The sequence below is a fragment of the Pelecanus crispus genome, chromosome 11, assembly GCF_030463565.1.
Source record: "Pelecanus crispus isolate bPelCri1 chromosome 11, bPelCri1.pri, whole genome shotgun sequence".
NCBI classification, from domain to species: domain Eukaryota; kingdom Metazoa; phylum Chordata; class Aves; order Pelecaniformes; family Pelecanidae; genus Pelecanus; species Pelecanus crispus.
Window position 1 is genome coordinate 15,596,693 of NC_134653.1, and position 26,268 is coordinate 15,622,960.

At 35.1% G+C, this 26,268-nt stretch overlaps 1 protein-coding gene across 8 annotated transcripts in view; it reads right to left on the bottom strand.

Moving 5' to 3' along the window:
- Window positions 1-26,268, bottom strand: part of RBFOX1 (RNA binding fox-1 homolog 1) — a 1,399,804-nt gene that overhangs the window by 248,983 nt on the left and 1,124,553 nt on the right. For 4 of the 8 annotated variants that reach the window (XM_075719230.1, XM_075719229.1, XM_075719225.1 and 1 more), the window contains exon 1: window positions 20,109-20,195. The exons of the other annotated variants lie outside the window; for them this stretch is intronic. In XM_075719230.1, the coding sequence (XP_075575345.1) occupies window positions 20,109-20,195 (87 nt within the window). Of the gene's footprint in view, window positions 1-20,108; window positions 20,196-26,268 lie in introns of those variants that run through there. 8 annotated transcript variants of the gene reach the window in all.

The following is a 26,268-nucleotide window of genomic DNA, read 5'->3' on the forward strand; positions in this document are numbered from 1 at the left end:
AGTAGTTACGGATCATACTCATAAGCTGGTAATTACACTACGAACATGGTCTGTTCATTATTAAGATAGAAATTAAAACACTGAGATTCTGTCTACTCTATTTACTACTCAACATGATAACCACGGTAAAATGTTATTAAAGCCTGCGTCCTAGGAACACAGGAAGTTCATTTGTTGATAGGATATATACCAACACAGATTCAAGAGACTTCCTTCAAAATGCATACCTAATTATCTTCAGAATATTTTTCCATTACACTTTTCCTCAGAGAAGCAAATCGATACAGGCCTTTCTCAGCTAGCAATTTGGTGCAGGTTTCCAGTAAAGCATTTGACAAAGAACTATTCAAGCCAATTAAAGACTACACTGTAAAAATAACTAGTGACTGTGGCATCCTGGGATGGGAGGGAAGAAAGTTAAACAGAGAAAGAAAAGCAAAGGAGAAGAGAAGAATATTCCACAGTTCTAAAACAATTATTTGCTATTGATGTAGAAATATCATTATTCTCAGTACGAGTCAAAATGCATTAGCATTCCATCTGCCAATGCTGCAGCAACCATTTTTCTCCATTTCTGTTTGACCTCAAGCCTTTTATGCATAAATGTCAGGGCTCTTTACAATTAATCATGTCTACCACAGACTAATTGTGGACAACAGTAGTGCAATTAACACAAATTTGCTTCAAATATTCATGAACATTCAAAAAGCATTCATTGACACAACCGTTAGTTACCTAACCACAAAACCCGACAATTCTTTTCTCTTCTGTTTTCAAGCAACCTCTGCATTAGGAAGCTAAGCACACCATCAAGGGTGATAGCAAAATTAGAAAAATATTCTGCCAATTCTTAAAATATTATTGCTTCAGTGTTACTTGATACACATACATGTTAGGAGGAAACAAGCAAAATAACAAATATGAAAACTATGCCTCAATCTTAAGAGTAGGGTATTCCAGTGAATATAAAAATACTGAAACACACTTTGTGTAATAAAAAAATTTTCATAATTCTATCATAATTTTTCTTTAATTATTATTTCTAAACCTGTTTTAAAAGAAACAAAACAAAAAAGTCTTTACAAATTAAGAAACAACTAGACTTGTATTGGTTGTCTTGATTACTTCTTAATACTATGCCTGGTACTTTATTTGTATCTCACTAAGGAACTAATGGCAGAAGTCTCCCTAACCATAGAAAGCTATTTGTAAAGCCTGACCTAAACACAGCAGATGTAATAGATGGGTTTTTTTTAATTTTTTTTAATACATGCTTGACATTAAAGAATTTCTTGGACAGTTGTGCTATTTCTAATCAGGCCCGTGGCAAATATTCACCAACCCTCCCAGGAATAAACTATTCTCACTTCAAACAATTGTTACAGTTTGAATCCAATTGACTCTAGACAAAAGTACTGAGATAATCAGCATATTAAAGCCAACACTATAACCATATGTTAATTATGTAAATGATTCATTTTAATCAGCTAGAACCATGTAAAGAGTTACAAGGAATGCAAATGTAGGGAGTTATTAAAAATCTCATTATTATTCATCTTGGTTCCATGCGTGAATGTATCCATCCAAACAGATGAATTAATAGTTAGATGAAAGATGAAAGAGCTAGAGGGGAAGTCTGTGAGAAACCATCTGTCTTGCTTTGTATCCCTCCCAGGCTTCAACCATACTGCAATAGCTACATGGAGAACAACCCCAGAGAAGAGCCAGTGAGTGTCTACACAGCACCTCAACCAGTAGTCAATGCTTCTACAAAAAATTTAGAAAAATCACAACACTTCTCATCCATTCCCAAACGGATGTCCTCAGTACCAGGAGATGGAAAGGAAAAACCGAATAATAAGTTCAGATGAACTGCTACAGGAATGTGGTTGCATGCTGACCAAAAATACACAGCAAGTATTGATTTATACAAAGGTTCTGGAGTATTTTAAAGACTTTTATCTGAAGAAAGCCCTCTTACAATTGTCATTTAGATGTTAAAAGATATTCAGAAGCTAATGTGATTGGTACCCCTACTAGTATCTAAACTGGTTCTCTCAACTTCAGCAGAAATTCTTCATGTAGGAAATACAGAAATTCTTTTAGCAATACTGTAAAAGTCTGTACTTTGTCTAGTTCTTCCAAGGAACATGGGGGAATAGCAATTAATTAAGTCTTATTCCTGGAAGGGTTATTTTTCATTTTTCCCATTCTCCCAGTTCCCTGTTCAAAGAAAATTAATTCTACGCAATAGTCATTTGTATGAAGAAAAGTAAGGGTCAAATGGCATTTTCATTCCCGATTGCACCACAATTTCGTCAGTACTCTAGATACAATGCAACACCATGTCTACTGTATTAGGAAATAAGGATTAGCTGGAAAGGTAGTGTTTAAAGCCACAGAAGGAATAAAAGGGTTGGCATGTTTAACATGGGTAAGCATGCATTAGGGTAAATCCACCCTGCAATTCTTCATAAATCTTAGATAGCGTTTTACTTAAAAATCAAATTTACTTTTTAAATCCTTGGTTAAAGCCAGCTGCCACTACTCAGCAGATGAAACTCAAACTCCATAAAGAAAATGTATGAAGAATACAATTCAAGTGTTTAGTTCACTACAACATTGAAGAACATGTACTTTTCCAATAAATTATTTTCATTCTAATAAATAAAGTTAACAAATAATTTTTGAAATATGTTTGTCAGTTGTCAGAAGCTTTATAAAGCTTTGTTCTTCATACTCTAATTCTTTCATGTTTTCCTGCCTGATGTCTCCTAATGCAGTTTCACTGGAATCATTCTATTTTTGATCTTTAATCCTTTTATATGTTTTTTTCTTTGCTTACTCTTGCATGCCTTTGTAGTTTCTGCAGTTGGGCCTTTGCACCATTTTAGCAGGGTTTAGCACTGCATAGCTTGTCAAATTTAAGTAGAAGTGAGAATAATCTATCACTGGTATAATAAATAAGCGAGTAAATTTACATATCACCAACCTAAAGTGAAAGTTTGCCACAAAAAAAATGTAAACTGCAATTCCCCTCATTCTGCCAAGGCTGGTAAAGCTTTTATCCATTTTGTAATCCAGAAAAAAAATGCAATTCCACAGAAAGTGCTCTAGACCACTAAAAGTTTATTAAAAATGGCTACACATGTGCAGTGAAACAAAACTTCATTAATTTCTTCTTGAGGTGCCTGTGTAAATTCAACTTATGAAAAAGTGCTTGACAGCTTTGCAACTATTGACCGACATTCTTCAGCAAAGCTTCACTGAGCACTGAGCATGATTTAAGCACGTCCGGGTGATAATAAACACAGCAAGTGAAAAAAAGACTATGCCTACACCAACTGAAATAAAGAGAACTGGTAATTTTTAAGCATGTAGGAAACCTTTTCTAATTTTAAAAACATTGTAAATTCTACCTGATTGAGAAATTTCAGTACAATCTTCAAGTATCGAGTATTTATTATCTTTATAAGCATTTAATCTATTTTTTTCATTCCTGGTGATATTTACATTTCACAGAAATGTTCATACAAAATAACTCATAATCTAGATGCAACCTTAAAAACCAGTCCACAACATTTAAAACTATACATAAGTCCTCTGTTCAAGCCTCCCAAAGAACACCACTGTTGAGGTATTTTAATTTTATAATGTATGCAACTAGCTAAAAATCTGTTCCTGAAAGGATGAAATCAGCTGTGACAGGTTTCATGAAATTAAAATACATGATCCATGTTCGGCCGCAGGAGAAACAGATCTCTCCTCACATGCTCCAGACAGAAATCTTTCTCATATAACTAAATAGACATGCATCCTTAGATATGCACGAGACAAAGTATAAGACATATTATTAAGCAAACTTAAAGGAGTTTCCAGCCTTACACTCATGATTTTGTCCACATCACAAGGATCACTTCCTATTTATGCAGGCACTGATGCATAAACCAGAGAGGGGAGAATGGTAAATCACAGTAAAATAAAAAGAAACTGAAGAAAAATTATACTGATAATATGATAGCTTTAATTTACTTACATCTTGTTTATCATTATGCAGCTTAAGCAGAAGAAATCATAACCTTATTATTATATTCCCCTCTGTTCTTCCATTATATAAATGGAAAATGATATATAAACTCTATAAATATTTCTTTAAAAGATGCTCTATTATCTGTATTTCATGTCTGGGAGTGAGTCATAAAGCCACTCTTTCATCTTTATATGTTTCTTATCACATTTTGACCCTTAACAAGCTCTCCCCCTTGCCAGTCAGTAAGAGGGAAGAAAGCTCTCATTCTTCTCTGAGATTACATACCAAATTCTACAAGAACAAGACTTGGCAATGGTCATCTGGAGGCCCTCAAGAAGGGCTGTGATGTTCCACCACACTTCCTTCACTCACTAAGCCCTTGTTTTCTAACTGGTTTTATTTCTGCTGTGCACACTTCAACACATTAACCCTCTTCTGAATAACTAAGGAAAAAAAGCAAGTCAGGGCAAGAAGATTCCTTAAAGCAGAAATGTGGTACATAGGGGGTTTTTGAGTCGCATTATACAAAGTGATACAAATAAAAACTGGCAAATAAATCCCACTTTTATTTTGCTTTACTTCTCTGTGCTTCTTAATCTCTCTGCTTTTCCATGACCATTTAGCTGCCTCTGCCTGACCACAGACTATTCTTGATCCATGCCTCAGAGTTTCAGATCTTATCATCAATATTAACATTAGGAGAAAACTTGAGAAAATGTGATTATATTTACTGAGTACTAGGATCCTAATTCAGGAAAGCACTTCAGCATGTGCTTTACTGTAATTTCAGTGCCTTCTTGAACAGGAATGTTCCTAAACACATGCCAAAATGCCTTCTTTTACTGCAGGCTGTCAAATGAAATATGGATTAATTACAATTTGTAACATGTGACTTTACAGCACTGTGGCTTTAAAAGACCTGAAGAGTATGTGCATTCATACATCACATTTTGTCACCTATCTTTACAAACTTTAAAAAAAGCAGAAATCGTACATTTAAGATAATTCTTCTCTAAAATACAGTGATGATTATCGAAGGAAAATTAAGTGCAGGTAACATAATGGTAGCATATGTGCATTTTGTTTAAAATTTTGTTGATTAATGTAATCAGTGATCCCTACCAATAACACATATCGTTACCATTACCCAATGTGTTGAGGTTTCACTTCTGCTTAAGAGAACACCACGCTTTTCTTGTATCTAAACAGTCTGTGGCTTTTCTGCTGTGATTTCCATAATGGTGTCTGCTCAAACAGTGGATGTAATAGAAAGTGATCTCATGTCATACCAGTACAAAAAGCCACCCCTGTGCACTGCACTAGTTAAATATGCCCTATGATAATGTAAATGGCATACAATAAAATGAGGTTTCTTCACACATTTCTGTAGTATCAGGGATTGGGGCATTGTGACACTGATGTAGACAAACATATCCAGAAGGAAGGATGTAGTGCTCCTGTTCTTTGGACATTCGGAGGCACAAAATACATGCTTTGATAAAGCCATGCACAGAAACTGATACTGCCACACATAGAGCAGCACCTCAAAATTCAGACTCAGTTGATCTGCTGATGAAGAATGGATACACAAAAATCAGTAAAGACTTCACCTGTGCTAGGTTTTTCCTCCTACTTCACAAAATTTGACAGCCAAAAACTGCAGACAAGGCTTCAGAGTACTGATTATTTAAATAGATAACTTTACAAATGTCACTCTTCGCAAACACATAGGTAACATGATTGCTGTTTCTTTCAGCACTATCAGAAATAGACTCAATAAATGGGATGTTTAAAAAAATCCAAACATTTATGAATCATTTGAACCTACTGTACTGTGCCTTGTTTACTGCTGCTCTAGGAAGCTTTTTTTTAAAAAAATAACGTGTTAAATCTCAGAGGGATTATCCTGAAATGAAATTTTTAATAACAGCAAAATAAACTCATCCTTCACAGTGCTCTGTGTCTCATGACTTAGTGTTAACTCTCACCTCTCCTCCCCACTGTACTGTGTCTACGAGCAAAATTTTATTATCTCCTACTCCAATTTCAGGTATCTGAAGGAAAGTTATGCTTCATATATTATATGATGTTCTTCTCAAAAAGAGAAATTAGATACCTAAATAATTCTGTGGATCTAAAAATCTTACCCATAATGTCTTGGAACTGTTAAGGAAAACTCTAGAATGAAAGATGGAAGGAATGAGGACTGCACTACCACAAGAGGAGAAGGCTGAGGTTGACATCACTGTCTTTAAGTGGATAATGGGCCACTGTGAAAAGGATTGAAAGAATGCATTTTCTATGCCCACTCTGAATAAAACAACAGTGGGAAGTTAAATTACAAAATGAAAGATTTTAACTCAGACATTGGGGAAAAAAGAACACCTCTAGTGCGAGTGTAAAATGCCTGGAGAGGTTAGAGACTCCCTGTCGTTCAAGATCTTAAGAAACAGGCTCGACAAACATCTGTCAGGAATGACACAGGCAAAGTTGATCTTGCCTTCAGGCAGAGAAGTAGATTACGTGATCCCACAAGGTGCCTTCCTTCCCTATTTTTCTCCATGTCTGTGATATACATCTCTTCTAGGAGGTGGTATGCTTCAAGAGCTTCCTCGTTTGTTTGTGGGTATTTTGCATTTTCAATCTTGCAGACAAAAAAACCCAGCAGGAACCAGCGGCTAGAAGTGGAAATAAAGAGAAATAGAGCCTCGCAATATCCTAACTGCAAGGGTAATTAAACATTCAAACAGTTCAGTAGGGTATCAGTGAAACTGATGGAATGAAAATTACTTGGATGTTTAAAATAAGATTAAATATCTTCCAAAAGGTCTGCTTTAAGCCAGTCTCTGAGAGAAATTCTGTAGCATGTATATTCAAGAGGATGGGCTGAATTATCATAATGATCCTTTCCTGGCTTGAACATCTTTGAATCTGTGAATTGGAAATCCCTCTTCACAGCAAGAAACCTTTCTTATATAAATGTATACATTCACTTTCTGATTCTGAAAATAGGAGGGGAAAAAAAAAAAAGACTACAACAACAACAAAAAAAATAGGTTTTGTTACATTAGAGAAATGCTTTTTGTCAAAGAGTGTGGAATCAATTTTTAACAAAAATGTTCTGTCCTAAGACAGACAGAAAAAGCAGCATTATACATCCAATTTGATTTTTCTGTTTCTGCAGTAGGTAACATACATTCAAAGTCTCCTGTCCTGTTAAAGAACAAAAGCTAACTATTAAACAGTCACAAAGTATGTACACTGTTTTTTTTCCCAAAAGGTGTGGAGGCTAATTAACACTAACTACTTCATCTTATTTTTGAACCACAGCTGCTATTTAACAAACAAGCCAACCCCCCAAAAAACAATAAATAATTTTTACTTGAATTTATCGCTTTTATCCTTCCCTCCAAGGAAACATACTGCTTAAGCAGAATTATGTATGCATACAGAAGAACAAAGTGGTAAATTTAACAAGTATTAACAATGCAGTAGTATCAGTATACAGTATGTCCACAGACAAATTAATTCTTTCATTTTAATCATTAGGTTAGGGAGCTAGTAGTAACATGGATGGCATTTTAGACAGTACATTTGAGAATCACCTCATGAGCTAACAGGCATCATTCTCAAGAAATACTTCCACAAATACTTTAAATGCTTGCTAGTTTACAGTGTTCCATAAAAATATGTCTTGGATCTGTTTCTGAAGGAGTCTGATTCCCAACTCACAATCTATTTTTATGCTGTGGATGTTGTATCTTTTTTTTTTTTTTTTTTTTGCAATGGAACTGAAGAGCAGTGCTCAGAAGATAATTTTAATCAATAAAATGCAAAAAAAGGTTATGCCATTCTAGTAACAGAGAAGTGTGCCAAGTTACACACAACAGAAAACAAGGTGAGACAAATAAGAGTCATACAGAACACAGAAAGTGAGAAACATGGGGTAAAAACTGTAATATATAACAACAGTCTTATAGAATGGTATCAAGAAAATGAAGCACTGGGCAGATTATTTGCTGTGTCAGAAAAGAGGTAGTGCTCAGAAACAAACAAACAAAAAGAATAAAACTATGAAATATGGGCTTAAATAACTATGCAGTCTGGCTCTGACTCAGAACTACTTTTAAGTATTTCAGGTACTTGATCTTAACTTCTGGAACTCAGGGAGGAAAATCTCTACAAGCACAATACTACACATTTATTAACATTTTGAAATACTCTCTCCCATGCTATAGTAAGATTCACCAAAGAATCATTGGACTACCACTTCCCGTCTTGACCTCCCATTTCTTATTGCAACCAAGAGAATAAAAATACCTTTCTCAGCCTTTTGCTATTATTCTGTTAGAGGAAGGCTTTCATTAAAAAATTACTTTGTGCAGTTCTGTAAGAATCAACCAATAATAATGCAAAAGATAAATTTGTAGCCAGAAACCTTCCACCAAGAATATACTGACTTCAAGATGACCACAGAACAGCATATAAAAAGTCCATTTCACAGACGCTTACGCAAAACAATGTTTCTGGTGGTAGCAGAAGTAAACACATAGCCACCACATGAGTTAACATGCACAGAATCACTTTTAGGCACATGTAAAGGCCATATGCCGCCCATCAACGTCCTAGGTACTCCTCAGAAGTCCACCAGTTCTGGAGGACTAACAAAGAGATATTTAAAGACATTATCCCTCGTAGGAACAAAGCATTTTTTTCAGAAAACCAGAAAAGCCTCACTTCCTTGCCTTTATGAAATACAGATAACTGTATATCATCTGCACATGAGAATACATGCCAACTTTCTCCCCATTTCTCCCATGAGTAAAGATAACATGAAATAGTAAACTCGACTTGTATCCACCTGAAGAGGAATTTAACAAAGACATTATATGGAGAACTAAGGCCAGAGAAAAATAGGGAATCAGTATTTGCAGATCTGTGTCTTATTACACATTCTTATTAGAATAACAGACAGGTTTTAGAGTTCTCTTGCATATTTCAGTGAAAAGACTTACTGATTGCCCAGCAACTTACAGATTCTTTTTACAGACCTGGCACAGAGCTTTTTATGTTATTAAAAGAGAGGCATTACACAACAGAAAAGCAATGTCTGGCTTGCATTTTTGTGTCCTTCTCCCCCCCCCCCCCAAAAAAAAAAAAAGAAAAATACAAAAGATGACTGATATGAAATACCCACTGACATTTTTAGGTCAACACACTTTCCTAATGTCTGTATGATATTCTGATACAACGAAAATAGTCAATCACTGCAATTTTTTAAGATACCAGGAAGGCATGTTTTTCCAGAAAGGCCAACTGTATTGTGTTCAGTTACAATACCTATCAAAAAAATATAAGGCTATTTGGTTCTCAGCAACTTTTTCAACAGTAGATGCTATCATATCATTGGAAATGACAAATCCCATTCTTTGCATAAACATGTCATACATGATTTTAAAAGTCTGCAGGTCTCCAGTGCCTTCCTCCCTTCACTACCAGTATGCCTCTGAAATCAAAAAGTAACTCACATTTCAGACATAATACGCAAAAAAGAGAATATATCCCTGTAGTCATCATGAAGAGTTGCCATCATAAAGCGGATTACAGTGACAATTAGGCTGAATGTGGAACATTACAAGGCATAATATCACAAGCTTTTTAAGTCAGTTGGCAACACAATAACAAATGCCACTCAGAAATCAGATTTCAAGTGTTAGCATCTCTGAAACGCATGTGAAATTTTCTCATGGATTGAAAGTTTCTCTTAAAGATATAGTTTACAGTGCAGTGCATTGGGGCACAGACTCAGAGCTGTCAGTCAGGTCTCCTTACGTTTTTCACACAGTGACTCTCACAAATCTACTGCAGGTGAAAGTTCATATAAAACTGCCTTCTTTCCAAATCTGTGCTTCCCTGTTGGGAACATATTCAGCAGAGTTGGCTTACAGTACAGGATGTATATACTGGGCTTAATTGTGCCTAACAATCATCTTGGCCAGAGGAAGGCATTTTCAGATGGGAAATGTGTATGAACATCTGTTACATTTCCCTATGCCTGATTTTAACTGTTCCTTCATGAAGGAAGGCATAAAAATCAAAGCATTCATTTCTGCAGTAAAAAGACCATGTACTCACTTCAGTCAATCCAGCACAGTATGCCAGTTAAAAATGGTACTCTCGGAATCCTGCAATGGATTTATTTTATTTCCTATAACAGCAATGTTCAAAAGGCTCGAGTGTGTTTTAACGACTTATGTCTACAAAATAAGTCACCACAGGAGCCAGCAAAGACAGTCTCACAGTACACATTGACCAATGTTATAATGAAGCAGATCCATCTACTTCTTTTCTTACAGAATGATTAGTTTTGAAAAATTTCCTTGAATCATCAACCATTTTAGGTAACCTTTAGAAGTATTTAGAAGTAAATCCTTACATACAATATTTTCCTTCATGTTATATTTAAGATTCTGAATGAATAAACAAACATGGAACTACACAGAGCCATTCCTGCAACTGCAGACTTTTTATAAAATGAATGGCAAACATAAGAACTGATTTGATAGGGGAAAATCGAGTAGGAAGAACAATTTGCCAAAGACTGGCTGCTCTTTTAAGGAGAATTGGGCCTAACCTTAGCTGCTGTGTTCCGGTTAGCCTTAAATCCTTCTCTCTTACTACAACTTGTGATAACTGCCAGATCCTCCTCATTGCATCTAGGTAGTAAAAGTGAGATGGATACTTATGTTTTAAATGGAAAGAGAAGATAAAGAGAACATGAAACCTAGATTTTTAATTTTATGAGTTGATCACAGACAGGTTGAGATATTTTCAAGATTTCAAGTTTGCTTTATTCTGGTTTGAGACATTATAAGGCCAAAAAGACAAAAAAAAAAAAAGTGTACAGCTTTGTGTCTAGAAACAAGATTTTTTAAAAAGTAATAATCAAAAGCATAATTTATTCCTGTGTTACAGAAGGGGGGGTGCTCCAATTACACTTAATTTCCCTTAGTGAAAGGAAAACTTGTGCTGTCTTTTCCATGTTCATCTCAGAACAGACTCTTGCGTGACTTGTCACAACAGAACATGCTGGATTGCTCATTCTCCTTGTTCTATCTCAGGACAAGGTAGAAAAGATTGCTGCACTTGTGAAAGTAACCTTCACTGGAATGGAGATCAAATAGTGAAACCATGCACCATGGCTCGTACCTGAACAGACAGCTTTCCAATACAGGACAATTTCCAGATGTGCAAACTTAAAAACCACTTAGTACTAATTAGTTATTACAAATGCGTAACAAAATATAGATTATTTAAGATATTGAGAAGAAGATCGTTTCAAATGTGGCTCAGGACCTATAGAATAAATCTTTGTTGAGACTCTGTTAAACTATCCTCGTGGCTTTCTTAAGAGTTTGTATTTTCTGTTTTGTATACACACAATCAGCATCCTCTTCCATCCTGGTTTTTGATGGCTCTAAACAGTATTTATGTTTTGGGGGTTTTTTTAATAACTGAAGTTAAAATATTTTCATTCTAACAGGGCACTGAAATACAGTTGTAGAGGTTTACTTTTCTCTCTGTACCACAAATGTTAGCAAGATCAAATTTCTTTTTAAAAAGTTTATTCAAATAATGTTTTTCAGAACAATTCCAAGTCAAAGAGAAAGAGAACCTAGAAAGTGTGAGCTTATTTCATTAAAAATAGGCTTTTCTGTATTTCTCAAAATACTTAAAAAAATTACCTCTAATCTCTTTTTGCACAGACAAGATCTAATACATCAGAGAAACAAAAAAAAAAAACCCTAAAAAGTTGTTCAAGCACTAAAACCAATTTCCACAAATAAAACAAAACCCTGTACACATAAAATACATATCCAACACTTAGAGAATGAGGAAGCATTTTGCATAGCGGGTATATACCTTCAAACTTTCTTTCAGATAAATGAAGCAGGTCCCATCTTCAGCACTCAGTTCAGCATCCAACTGAGCCTAATCACCTGAGCCACACTTACTCTCTAGGGAGTAGGGAAGGACTTCTCAGGTTTACTAATTCACTAAAAGTCAGCATCACACTGAGGCTAGTAGGGAAAAAAAGAATGATTCATTTTGTGTTATTATCTACAAGATCATTCACAGATGCAGGAAGACCTGCTTTCCCTCGCTTCTGGTCACATTCTATTTCTCAACTAAATGTCATCTTTCTTGCTTTTGCCCACCTATGTGGTTATATCTTTTAAAAAGCCTGACAGTGTTGGTTGTTTTGGGTTTTTTTTAACCTGTTCTTATCACTCTTTGGCATTCTCACATATGTTCCAGTTCCGATTTAATATAATTCTAAAGTTTTTCTCTAGGATGGAAGACAAGCAAAATGTTTGGAAATTCCCTTTTTTATCTTTCTTGCTCTCAAGTGTCAACATGATTTGTTCTCAAAGTGTTTGAAACATGCTTGTATATAGTACCGCTGTCAGTAAAAATGAAGACAGCTGATGCATACCTGCATAGTTGCTGGTAACTTTCAGAGAAATCTATGTATTTGGATTTCAGCAGCCACTCTCTTACCTGGGTTACATGTTTTGCAGTTTACTTGTCTAAGATGGCTGGAGATGCATTTCACTGTATTTCTAGATATTCAAATGTTACAGAGAAAGTAAGGTGTCATAGACATTTATCATAGTAAAACAATATATAAACAACCTACTATTTTCCCCTCGATATTTTTAAATTTTAGTAATTAGCATACAGGAGGGCATTACATGCTTTTGAAATAGTATGGCAAAGTAAGGACAGAGACATAACAAAAGTGTACTTCTAGCTCTACAAGAAGAAAAAGCACTGGGCTAATGATCATTTCACCAGATTTTCAATCTCCTAGAATTAAAAAAAGAAAAATTAATTTAAAAAAATCAGCATAGTTCAGATCAGTTCACTGCTTTATAAGTATTTTTAGCTTTATCCTAACATGAAATAAATTGCTTTCACTTAAGGATAGTTTCCAATAAAGTCTGAATAACATTTCCTTGAAATGCACAGTTTGTTTTATTTAATTCAAAGGACTCAAACAAAATCTTAAATGGCAGAATATGAACATTCTGACTCTTCAATGTATAGGCAAGAGATTTACTTTCATCTCAGCTTGATCAGGAATAAAAGAATGCGTAGATGAAAAAACTGAAGACATTCTTTATTGATTTAATAAAACTATCAGAATTAAAGAGGATTAAGTCATCCTCCAAGCTATCTAGGTCATGTACCTCTGGCCACTAGAGGAAGAGAAGGAACCAGGGTATCAGAATTTGCCATAACCCATAATAATCTGAATCTCATGAAACACAAATGGGAGCCCTGACACAGAAAATTTACCTGGATCAAATTCCTATTATCTGTTTACAGTGTTCATGACCTGCCACTACACAAAAAAACCCCAAATTTTTCAAATTATCTGTGAACCCTCCTCATGTTCATAAACTTAAGACAGCTGTGATATCTAGCTGGGAAATATTTAGCCAGGTGTAATTCTATCACTCTCACCTAGTAATAGAACAGTTCAAATGCAATCCCCAATTACTTCAGCTGAAAGTATTTATAGTTTAAATTATGATGTCCTTATCATATTTTTTTCCACAACCTGGTCTATTGAAATAGACATTTCACATGTTTTTACAACACCCTCTTTGAAACCAGGTCTAAGAAAACAGAAAACAGTTACCTGCATACCTCAGTTAAAGAAGGCGAGCAAGCAAACAGACCAAATAAAACAAAAGATGTATTTTAACTGGGTTTCTAACTTTAGCTCATGTAACACAAGATAATTTATCAGAGGGTGAATAGGCAAAATGTTCAAGCCAACTCCATAAAAATAATTGTTCTATATTTAGACATACAAGCATATTTTGGTATCAGTTGTGTATCATTCTACTGAAAGCAGTAGAATGCAGTTCTATAGTAGAATGCAGTTCTATAGTAGTTCTATTCCTATAGAACTTCAAAGTTGTGTCTTCCTGGCATAATTTGGCCATCAGAATTTTTATTACAGATGATTATGCATGAGTCAGGGAAAAGAAAGAAAGAAAAAAAAAAAAATTTCCAGATCCTTGGAAATAGCCTTATCAGCTTGCTGGCTTCTAGTTTGGAAAGCCAAATTAAATAATCTGCTTTTGCAGAGAATCAAAATATTAAAAGTTTTGTCTTATTTAGGGAATGAACAAATAAATAGAACCTCTCCTAATGAAAGTTATTCTATCTATGAAACCATTCTGTCCACACAAACTCAAATATCCTTTTACTTATTCCACTTAAAAAAACACTGCAGAAGCTGCAGCCACGAAGGCCTAGATTTACCCAGTTTCTTGCCATACTAAATCAATCCACTGAAGTGTATTAACCAACACACAAGCTAGTGACCATAATTGTTTACCATAATGTCTAAAATTCACTAATACTGGTATTACATGCAAAAGTGGGACAGGAAAAAATTCTGCATCTGCTGGGTGTCAGATGAAATCTTTTGCTTTTTTGCTGAGCTCAGAAAGAAGCCCTGACTATAACACAACATTGACAGAGCTGACAGAATAAGAGGTAATGTAGTATTGCCTGACTCATTCAAATTATGTTACCCATTGATTTCTGAAATAAAGGCTAGCGAGACAAAACTATACAGATGGGAGGAAAAAATAACTGCTTGTTTCTTAGTTGAACTAAAACTATTTCAATAGGCTATCCTTCTCACTAAAAAAGTCTTTTTGGTCAATGGGAAAGACATTCTGTATCATTGCCCCTCCCTCTCACCCCTGCAGATTCCCTCACTAGGTATTTTATGATATTTACTTACTAGCAAGAAACAAAGGCAGGTTAAAAGAAAATAAACTCTTGCAACAGCAATAACAAAATACTTTCAAGCTGTCTGTAGCCTCTTGAGCAAATGACAGGTTTCACAGAGAACGCGTTGGCTACATTGCTTGATCCATGTATCAAAAGGAGAAAAAAGAAAAAAATCTAAAGTTGTTTTTTCAGAGGTTTAAACACTGATAACAAAATTTTTGTAAACAAAGTAATACAGACCACATCCATTATCATCACCACCACCTTACATCTCCTATTAAAAGCAGTTTTGATACAGAATTGAGAAAAACTTTGCAAGTATTAGACTGAGAGAAGAAATTTTAGATATACTCTCTCAAAACCAGAACAAAATACATACTCAGATGAAAAGTGATTGCAGTATTAAAACACGTTAGGCCTCCACTCACAAAGCACTGGGAGTACAGTACTAGTAATAGAAGACCCTTATCACTTGCAAAGAGAGAACAACACAATCAAGCCAGAATAAACCTGCATCTACGGTAAATCATCTACTTGCTGCATTTCAAATAGGCAATTCAGCCCATGTAAACAGAAATTATGCACTGCATTCCACTAGATAGTAATTTAAACCCAACCAAAACAACTATACACCACTTCAGACAACACAGGAAGAACTAAAACCGCTCATCATTTCTATTTCAAATGCATTATTCAAATAAAAACTACTAAATTAGAAAAGCCTTTTTAATGTAAGGTAATACAACATATCCACATTTTCCAAAACTGGACTGCCAGAAAGTGACTGTGGTTTTGCAGGTAGCCTAACACTAGCACCTACAAGTATTCTGAATGTATTCACTGCTTGCACTTCCCAATGCATCACTTAAACAAGGATTTTACAGAAGGGTAAAGATGGAACTGTGAAGAAGTCGGCACCACTACTTTTCACAGCATATTCTAGGCAATTATCTCAGCCCTGAAATAAAATGGAACTGTGTCCAAGATCACCACTTTTCCAGTTGTCAGGCAAACACGCTAGTTAACCAGTTATGGAAAATCAGATGCACAGATATAATCAAAATATCTTAAGAATAATTTAAGCTTAAGAATGATGTACTTAAAAGTACGGTAATCCCCAGTTTATTAAAATAGTTAATCAACAGCCATCTATTTCTTACTTTTCTTCTACCTCCCTTTACTACCACACAAATAAATAAGCAAATAAAAGCAGAAGAAAAGCTTTTAGCTTAGCTGGCTGAAATCTTTAATGAACATAAGCTTAAACCCTCAGAACTCTCAGAGCTTTTCTGGTCAAAACAAAACCAAAAGCATTTCTGGCTAAAACAAAAGCATAGTTTAAAAAATACTGACAATATTAACAAAAAAACCTACCATCTTTTTAGTCTTTAAATTACGTAGTGCATTTTTGTACTGAATAGAACTGTCTTTCTATTTAGAATTTTCTAGTAGTTTACTGAGAAGTCTAAGTAATTTCAACTTTAGTAATTTTTATAATACTGTATATGAACTCCTCTTTCTCTGCTAAATGCAAATTGAGCCACCTAAACCAGGCATGTAATAAATAATTTAGCATCCCTCATTAAAACGTCGTATATTATACTTGTGTTTTTAAAATATTTTATCATAATCCTAACATTCCAAGTATCCAGAGCAATTGCAAAGATTTTATATACCTAAAACACTCAAAGCTAATGAAAGATGAAGCTCATATGGAGACATTTAACTTATTATTCTACAAAACATAATACTCTCCTATGAATTGCAAAATAGGGTTTTTTGATGCCGCACTTTGTAATTTTAATGATAAACAGAACTTCACTTCACATGTTGATTCTGAGAACATCTAAGATGGTACAGTAGCACACAGCCACACTTCCTGATAGTAGGGCAATGGTCCCACACCCTGGCCAACGCAGAGGACCTCTTTCATGTGACGCCCTTCTGACTTCACTGCTTATCTGGACAAAAGGGTTCCCCATGAAATCAAGTGACAAAACTGGGATATGAACCAAGGGCAGGGTAAGAAGTCTTTTACTGGATTGCCACTTAATCCTCTATGGCATTTTCTTTCTTAATCTCACCTGCCAGGAGAAACAGCATGATAGTTTTGACACAAAGTAGGCCTTGCTGTCCACAGCATATGCAGTTGCTGGATTGCAGTAGCTGCTTTGGTCCTCATGGCAGTGTAATTGTGACAGCCTGTGAGGCTGCCAGTACATCTTTTGTGCCAAGCCAGAAAACATGTCTCCACCCACATGAGGCATAATGCTATTTATGCATCATTTGTACTTTCATGCCATTTTTTCCTCCTACAGTTTCACCCAGGAGGAAGAAGGGAGAGGAAAAGATATTTTATTTTTCTCATTAAAAAATGTGCTAAGAAATCATAGGCAGTGATACCACCATAATTCTAATAAGTTTTTTAAAGATATATTTATTTATTGGAAAATAAAACTGAGTTTTCAAGTATCTTTAACATAATTTGATACATTTTAACATATCTGTAACTCTGAACAATTACCTTCTCTCTCTCCAAGAACATATGTATTCTATTTTTCATCATCTCACTCAAACATATGATTCTCAGTAAGAGGAATACAAATCTTCTTAATAGAATAATGCATGCAACTGGGAAAATACACATGGCTGTTTATCTAACGTGTTTCTAGAGATGTATCCGCAGTATCTGCCCTTTTTTGTTTGTCCTAAGTTTCACACATTTCAGTACTCTGTAACAAGAGGGTGTGACAAAAGCAAGCAGATGATGTAGGATAGAGTTTACTGTTGAATTTAAGAGGAGAGGCTGGAAAAGGCTGCATATACATAGCATAAAGTAAAAATAACAGACAGCACTTGAAGGTGCAGAACCCCTGAAGACTAACAGTCCTCCACAGAGATCTGAGCTCTCTTGTTCAACCATGCATGACAAAACATGAAAAAAAAAACCCCAAAACAGTCCCCAAAATCTCTATGCAATACTCTACACTGTTTTCATATGCAATGCTGGTGTAAATCCTATTGGAAATCATGGGGAATCCCTAATCAGAAATACATCTACTTTCTGTAGAAATCCATGGGAATAAATAAATTGCAACCTTATAAGCCTCTAAAATGTTCAAACAGCCTTGTATTTGAAAATACTTCAGGGTTGTGGCTCCCAACCTGCAACCCAGTAAAAACATTGGCATAATCAGTTTATCAAGGCATGTTTTTGAAGAAAATTTCCATTAAAGTTCTGAACATTATGTAACTACTGCTTAGAAGAGGATGACATAAATATGCCTGTCAAGTGTCCTTTGCATTATTTATTTCAGATACTTTACTTAGGTTTACCCTAAGAGACAAACAATAAGCATTCTAGTATCATAAGCTGACTGCAGATACTGCAGATAAAAACTTGGGGTGAGAAAGTGGTTAAACAATTTAGTTCTAGTTTACCCACTGAGACAATAATTCAAACATTTGTTTTGTTTCCAAAATGCAGTTTTCAGGTATGACATTAGGGAGAGAAGAGGAGAGACTAGAAGTATCCATATGAAGAACATTTTTTAACTGTACCTGTAAACATACCTATTTTTTTGTAGAACAATTCTTATTGCTTGACTATTTTAGACCTATGCTAATGGAGTAGCATAGGCCTGGATATATCTTTCTAAGGAAAGAAAAAAAGAAAAAAAAAAAAAAAAGAGATTTTTAAGTAAGGCATCCCGAATTTTCAAAGGGCGCTTTCTTCTAATCTATCTGCTTGGATAATGTGTCTAGAGTGGCATTTTGTAATGACAGCAACTTTCCAACAAATCAATAGTTATTTAATTCCCAACAAGCTCTCGAGTCCATTAAACCTGATTACATTCACCCATTTCAGTTGGGTGCAGTTATTTTTCCTACACCAGCACTTAATCTATAACAGGAACTTATGAGAACTTTCAAAAGCAATTTCAACAACAATCAGCATAGAGTGAAAGGCACGATCTGCTTGTAATTATTTATTGGACAGGATGGCACAGGGTCTGACTGAGCTCTAGCATCCGACCTTCACCCCCAAATTCTAATGGATATGAAGGCCTGCTTGACGTGTTCAAGTGTGCTACCATGTCTCACTGCATAAAAAAAATAGCATCAGCTCACATGTCCCAGACAATACGGTTTTTCCAATAACTGATAATGGCCACTCTGCAATGCTATATTTCTATTTTAGACATATGTGTCTGATATTAAGCCTAAGGTGAAGAACACGACACACAGTCTTCGATTACTGAATGGCCCTATATGGAAAAAAACCTGTTTCGTGCTGTGATTGCCCCTCTATGCCAGCTAACTGCTGTAGTAAAGGAGCATGAAGAAAATTTGCCTCCCCTCCACATTTAATTTGACTGATCGCTAGCATGACACAGAAATGCCGTAATACACATGTGTGTCTCTCAACCCTGTTAATGCATAACATCTAACTACTGCCATTTACAGGGTACGCTGTTTTTTCATTTTGTCAATGCCTGGAAATGTTACTTGAATTTACTGTAAACAATAGAATACTTTTTGCTTAATTAGCGTCTACATGATCTATTCAAAATCCTAAGTTTAACAGCAGAAAATTCAATAGTACCACTGTTTGATAAAAATAAAATAAAATCAAAACCAGACAACGCAACAACAACTAAATCTAGTAATTCCCAGTTAACTTCTAAAGTACAGAACTCTCGCCCCGAAGCAAGATCTTACACTTTCAGGGCTCAGAAGAATTAATTTGGTGTGCATAAATATTCTGTGAAGGTGATATATTTCTATACACACAAAAACACAAACCCTTTTTCATTCAGTGTGATACGTAACATACGAATTAATGCATATTTAACACTATTCATATTTGCTGTGCTAAAACACTTAACCTAAACACATCATGGTAAGTTACTTTGTCTTACAACCTGCCACGGGAATGCTGACTCCCTCAGAAACCTAGAATGGATAGCAAATCCTCTGCCCTGTGGTCAACCTCGTGAAGCAAAGGCATGAATGTTAAACAGCAGACAAATCAATACAAGCAAATATAGCTCAACTACACCATTTATTCAGCCATGAGAGATGTCAATACACAGATTAGGGTGATCCATCTTTTTGATTTCCTACTGTCTTCTCACTGACTACATGAGAGCTTTTGCCTGTATTAAAAGTGTTTGCTTTCTCAACCATAAAAATTCCAATTATTACTCTAAGTGCACTAGAGTTAAGTTGCTTGTTGGAAGCGGCCTTGCATTACCTGAACAAGTCCAGCGAAGTATGGTGCTGCCGGCAGAATCATTGGCACTCCATATGGATGTAGCAAAACTCCTTGAGACGACAACATGGTTTAAGTGATAGTATTACTCCCACTAAAGCTAAACACATCAATTGAAAGTTAGGGGAAAATCTATATACCAACTTCTTCCAAACTCAGAGCTAGAACCAAATAACTTCTGTCAGGGGCAAAGCCCACATCAGCTGTAAAAAAAAGAAAAAAATTGACGTCAGCAACTCTTAATATTAAAATTTTCTTCAGAGACAACAGATAGAGACAACAGCTGCAAACCTAACTCTACCAAAAAAGGAAGGTGCTATTCTGGGACCAGCTTAAGTAACATGACTAACCAACTACTCTTTATCAGTTTAGATTTTTAAGTACTATACACATACAGATCAAATTCTGTACAGATCTACCCATTAGAATTAATTTTCCTATCAGTTCTGGCATATACATGACAACAATTACTATTAGAAGCCATTTAAAAATAATTGGCCTTAACATGATTGCGTAAATAAATGTTTCCCTGTATTTATAAGCTGTTAAACAATATTCATGTGAGAGTTTAAACTTAAGTCTGTTACATTGGATACATATTCTGTTTTGATTCATTAGATTTTTCTTGCTTATTTTGAATATTTGAGCTAAGTAATGCAAGCTAACTACTTCTATTAGCGTAAATTATATTTTAATGACTTTTCTAACCTTTCACAACATCTATGTTGTTACATTTATCAGAGCTTTTTTAAAAAGACGAATATGACCTTTAGAGTATTTCATATCTGTTCTCCAATTAAACTTACACTTTTAGTGTAAGAGGCAAAAGAGCAAAATTTAGGCTGTTTCCCCACCTAAACAAAACAGATTTGCTTTTTAATGCACTACTTGCAAGACATTCTGTTCCACAGCTAATAATTTTTACTTTAGACAAAACAAACTTAGTCATTAACACCTGTTTCATGTGCAACGTATCGTCTATTGTAGATATGACTAATGACAAGAATTACAATTGAGCAAGATTTTTTTTAATTCAATAAAGAATTAGTTAGGTTCTTAAAATTTCATGTTACAAGTCAAAAAAAAAAAAAAAATCCTTTCCTACAGTCTTTGAATAACCAGGGTTCTTCGCATCACTAATTTCAGCTACTTGATTTTGTTGCATAATTACTTTTCCAGATAACTAATTGCAGACAAGATTTGATGTGATACTCAATTATTTAATGTCACATTTTGACCATTGAGAAAGGTTTTCAGTAATTGATTCTCATGTATCAAGGCAGCCGTGTTGTATGATTTAGAAATCTACCTTAGCAGCTGCACGTTGGCCCTCATTACCATCAGCCTTATACCATTTCTAACTTTAGATGTTGAATAGTGACCCTCTATGATGCTCTTTTGAGAGACTGCCAATGAGGACAGCAATTGTCACATGATGAAGTGATGTTTACCTAGTTCTATCTCCTGTTATAGAATCACTTCACTTTTCTGTTGGGGATAATGCTGTTCACACTGTTTATCTGACTATGCTTCACTATGAATCATATTTTCTTGCTCTTTTCTTATTAAGGAACAGAACCCTGCACTTTAATTATTAAGCACACAGTAGACTGACACATAGTGGGTTTTACCAAAAGATTTTCATAAATTCCAATACAAAACCAATTATTAACTTTCATACAAAAATATATAAACAAAAGGTATATATGAGAAAGTGAGTTGCCATTACAACTCATTTAAAAGTATTTAATTTCTAAAAAAAGTTCATTTTAACTATTACCCATTTGTTTGGTCTAACAGAGTGAGCTGCATTTGAAGAGAAAGAAGATTTCTTTCACCTAGGAATGGAGATTATAAAATGGATTCTGCAGGCTTTACTCAAATGACTCCAGTGGGACAACTGACATAACAAGGATTGTTAAATTGCTCTGTAAAATACCTAGTCTTTTTTTTTTTGTTTCAGCAGGTGTGTATTTGATAAGATGTTAGAAAACCTAAAGAGCAAGATGGTTTGTACAGGGAAGCACAGGCTCAAGGGAAGATTTTTTCTGATCTGTTTTGGGGCAGTTTTTACCTAACATTTTCATTAATTATTTTGGCACAAAGCAACAGGCTGATGAAATTTCCTGATGACATAAAGTTGGAAGGTACTGTCAAGACTGAGAAGGATAAGACTATTATATAGAAAGAATTGCTCAACCTTGCGGACTGCATTAATAGAAATGGGATGAAATTCAATAATACAAAACATAAGGTCATGCTTCTGCTCATAACAGAAACTTCAGTTCTAAACTCAGAAGGAAGAAAAGCAGGACCTCATTGCATCTGTTTAAGGACTTTGAGCTGCTAGTGTGATGCGACTATGAAAAGGCAAATTATCACTATTTCCTAATTAATTTAATTTCTCAGTTAATTTCTTGGAGGTACTTCCAATAGCATACAGTTCTCTTCATCCACATTAAAAAAAAAAAAAAAAAAGGTCAATTTCTACTACAACAGCTGTAGAGAAAGTCCTTTTTGTGTTGTTCAGGGGAATGGAGCAACTATGTTGCAACAGAAACCTAAGAAAGTTTGATTTGTTTATCCTAGCAAAACAATCTGTGAACAGGGAAGAAAACAGTAGAAGGAAGAGACTGTTTAAGCTAAGGACAATCCCGACACACTAAAAATCAAGGGAAAACTAGTTATGAATAAATTTAGGCTGAAAATATTTTTTCAAGTTATTTTTTAAAAGTATTTTGGTGTTGGCTAAGTGAAAGTCTAGAACAGCCTTCCAAATCCACAGTAAAAAAAAAAAAAAGAAAGAAAAAGGATAGCTTATACAAGAAAATTATATGATGCCAATAGTAGTGGTAGTTTGAACTCAGCAGCTTACAGGAGGACCCTTCCAGTTCTTTGCAAGCAGGTTAAACATTCAAGAATAATGAAAATATCAAATGTCTAAAAAGCATCTATATTTACTACATTGCAGATTGTAATATATAAAAATAAACTTTGAAAATAAACTGTAATTACCTGTTTTAATGAAAGGATGCTTTGCTTGCCTCACTATAACAACATGCTTCTAAATGTATAGCTGTATGGCACTCCAAATCCAAGCTCTGACTTTCTGGCTGGGCTCTTTGATGATGTCCCATGTGTGCACCAGCTACCTAAGTTCGCACAAACCTCTGTGAATCAAAACCACAGAAGTACAATACAGCTTTACTCGCATCGCCGCCCCGTGCCAAATTCTGAACTTACGCCAATGCAACTACATCAGCTTCAGTTTATACCAACACATTCGTTCTCCCTCCCAGCCACACAAAAAGGAAATTTGTCTTAAGTTTTACAGTTCACTGTTAGTTAGCATTAATGGTCACTCCTGTTCTGCAAGAATACATTAAATACATGAAATTTGACCATAAAGAGTGCTGAGGACTCAGAGAATGAGCCAGAGGGGTATTAAATACGCTAATAATTCTGTTTCACTTTAGCAGGACCTCCAGCATGATTAAGGTTAAGCATGAGCCTAAATGTTTTTGCTAGGACAAAGCCAGAATGGTCAGTACTATGCACATCAATCACTTGTCTGAAGCCACTGATGGCAGCAGTACTTACTTCCTGCCTACTCCAGGATTTGTAGTCCCTGCAAAAAATTAAGTATGTGTGTGGGTGGAAAAGGGGAGATCATCTATTTTAAACAACTATACAGCTTTCACTTCCATTACATTCTAGAAAATTATAATCCTGTTAGAAAAAAAATGACATGCTAAGCCTTTTTCAGTATGCTGGTGGAGGGCATGTTTCTTTCAGCTGTTTCCAAACCAGTTTTGGGGTTTTTTTGTGGTTTGTTTTTTTTCTTATTTTCATTAAAAATTTTCAAGGGTTTTCTGAAACTGAAAACTGATTTTAAAAATGAAAGACAGAAGAAAAGCACAAGAAAATAGATAAACACTAATTTTATATATAAAATATATACACTTATAAAATATGCAATCTTATTTGTTTAATTTCTGCAGAACTTTGGTAAAAGGCACGTATTATTTATGAAGATGAATCTGCAGTTTTAAAAATTAGCAGCAATATAAGAATTAGTCACATTGGACTGAAAACTCCCAGGTGATACTACCTGAATCATAGCTAAGAAGTTCATACAAAACATACCTTTTTTTAAACTTGTTAATTAAAGACTATTTTTGCACCAATAATATAATGCATCATTTGAATTGATTAATGTAAAAGACTATAATTATTCTACACAGAAATTGACTGAACCGTCAAACTTCCAAAATCTGACAGAATAGTCCTGTTATGAACTTGCCTCCTAGAAAGAAGCTGGTTTTAAAGGTGAACAGTATAGGTTAAGCAAGCTAAGGTAGCAGTAGAAGGTCACAAAGTACGTAAGTATTTCTGGCCCAGCACTCTAATGCCATAATCTTATGTTTTAGCACAGAACTGCAGCTACTGACAGGAGTGCTCTAATAGCGATTTCACTGCAGACTTGCTAAAAAGTCATTTGAAATGGGAAGGAAACGGGGACCACTGTACAGTACAGATGCACACAGAGAGAAATAAAGCCAGAAGTATGCCTGAAAACTATGCTACACATTCAGGCAGAACAAGAAAAATGAAAATTATGCAAGATGAGCCAAGGTTTTGATCCCTCCTCCATATGATACCTAAATGGCGCATTAGATAATGACCAAAACATTCCCCCTGGCAAAAGCAGATGCCTAGTTTTGCTATGCTTCAGGGTAAAAAAAACTTTAGCAACTTCCCTGGAGCCGCATTGCCTGGAAAAGGCAGATCCCTGCAATTCAGTCATCAGTCAGTCAATGATATATGCTCTAATCAGATCCTGACAGAAGTAATCTATTTAGACCATCTTTCTGCCAAGTAATTAATTCTTCTTAATACCTATAGCTAGTTCAAAATACCACAAACAATGGTTCTTCCAAATGCTATACAACACCAATGAACTTCAAATAATTTCTGCTTCCTTCCAACGTTGGCTTAACTTTCCCATCTCACAGATCATAAATAATTCAGGTACCACTTTGGCACCCTCTTCATAGCTTAAGCTACGTCATATTTGATTCCTTTAAGCTCTTCTTCAAGCCTTCTGTTTTCTGGGCACCTTACCTATTCTCCAAATGCTCCATTTTCTCTTTAAGATTTCTCAGTGGTTTTCTGGTAAAGGAAACCCCAGAACTGAGAGGATAAAGTAGTTTCCAAGTCACCTGGTAGTTTCCATCATCTACAGCAACTTTAAATTACTGTCCCTAAAAAAGTAGTACCAGATCAGTACCATGAATGCTCTGAAAGAGAAGGTGAGCTGCCACTGATAAGCATTGCCTAAGTAGACCCATTTCATTAAATGAAATATTGGTAGACAGAAAAAGCTGTTCTGCATGTCTTCCTTCACCTTCCCAACCATGACTGCTGCCACTTTTATAACCACTACACTTGTCTTCCAAAGAGTATTTCCACCTTTCTGCAAAAACCATTTAGGACCAAAGGCTCTTTAAGGGCACCAGAAGCACTATCCAGACTTGATCCCTGTCCTCAGCTGTTGACTCTATTCCACTCTTCTATGCAAACTTGAAATACATGTAGGAACTGTTCATGCCAAGTATCAATTCCCCAGCCAACTCTTATTACACTTAACAGCAGAACCAAAATACAACATGGATATTATAGTGACTTATAAAGTAGAAAATATCACATATACAAATCAAAGATATCTACTGATCTTATACTGATACAAGTATGGCAGATGCTGTCAGAGTTTGTCAAGCTTATTAAGCATACCAGTTTATAAGGCACGGATATAGCAACTGTTTACAAGTGGGAAAGCCCATCTTTTTCAAGTATATGGAACACTGGTGTGTAAATGTAAACATTTGGTATTACAATGTAAAACAAATGTAAAACATTTGGTATTAACACATTTTTCTTCCATGCTTAAAGTTTCTATTTGAAAATTACATTAGCTCTTAGGAGAAAATTAAAAACTAGTTGCAGTTCAAGATGAACCTAGCTGATTCTTTCAATCAGAAACTAACAATACTTCAGTTCCACTGGAGTTCAACTTTCTAGCTTTTTTCTTTTAAACATGCAATGGTGGCAAATTTAGAGATTTCGAAGACAAATAAAGACA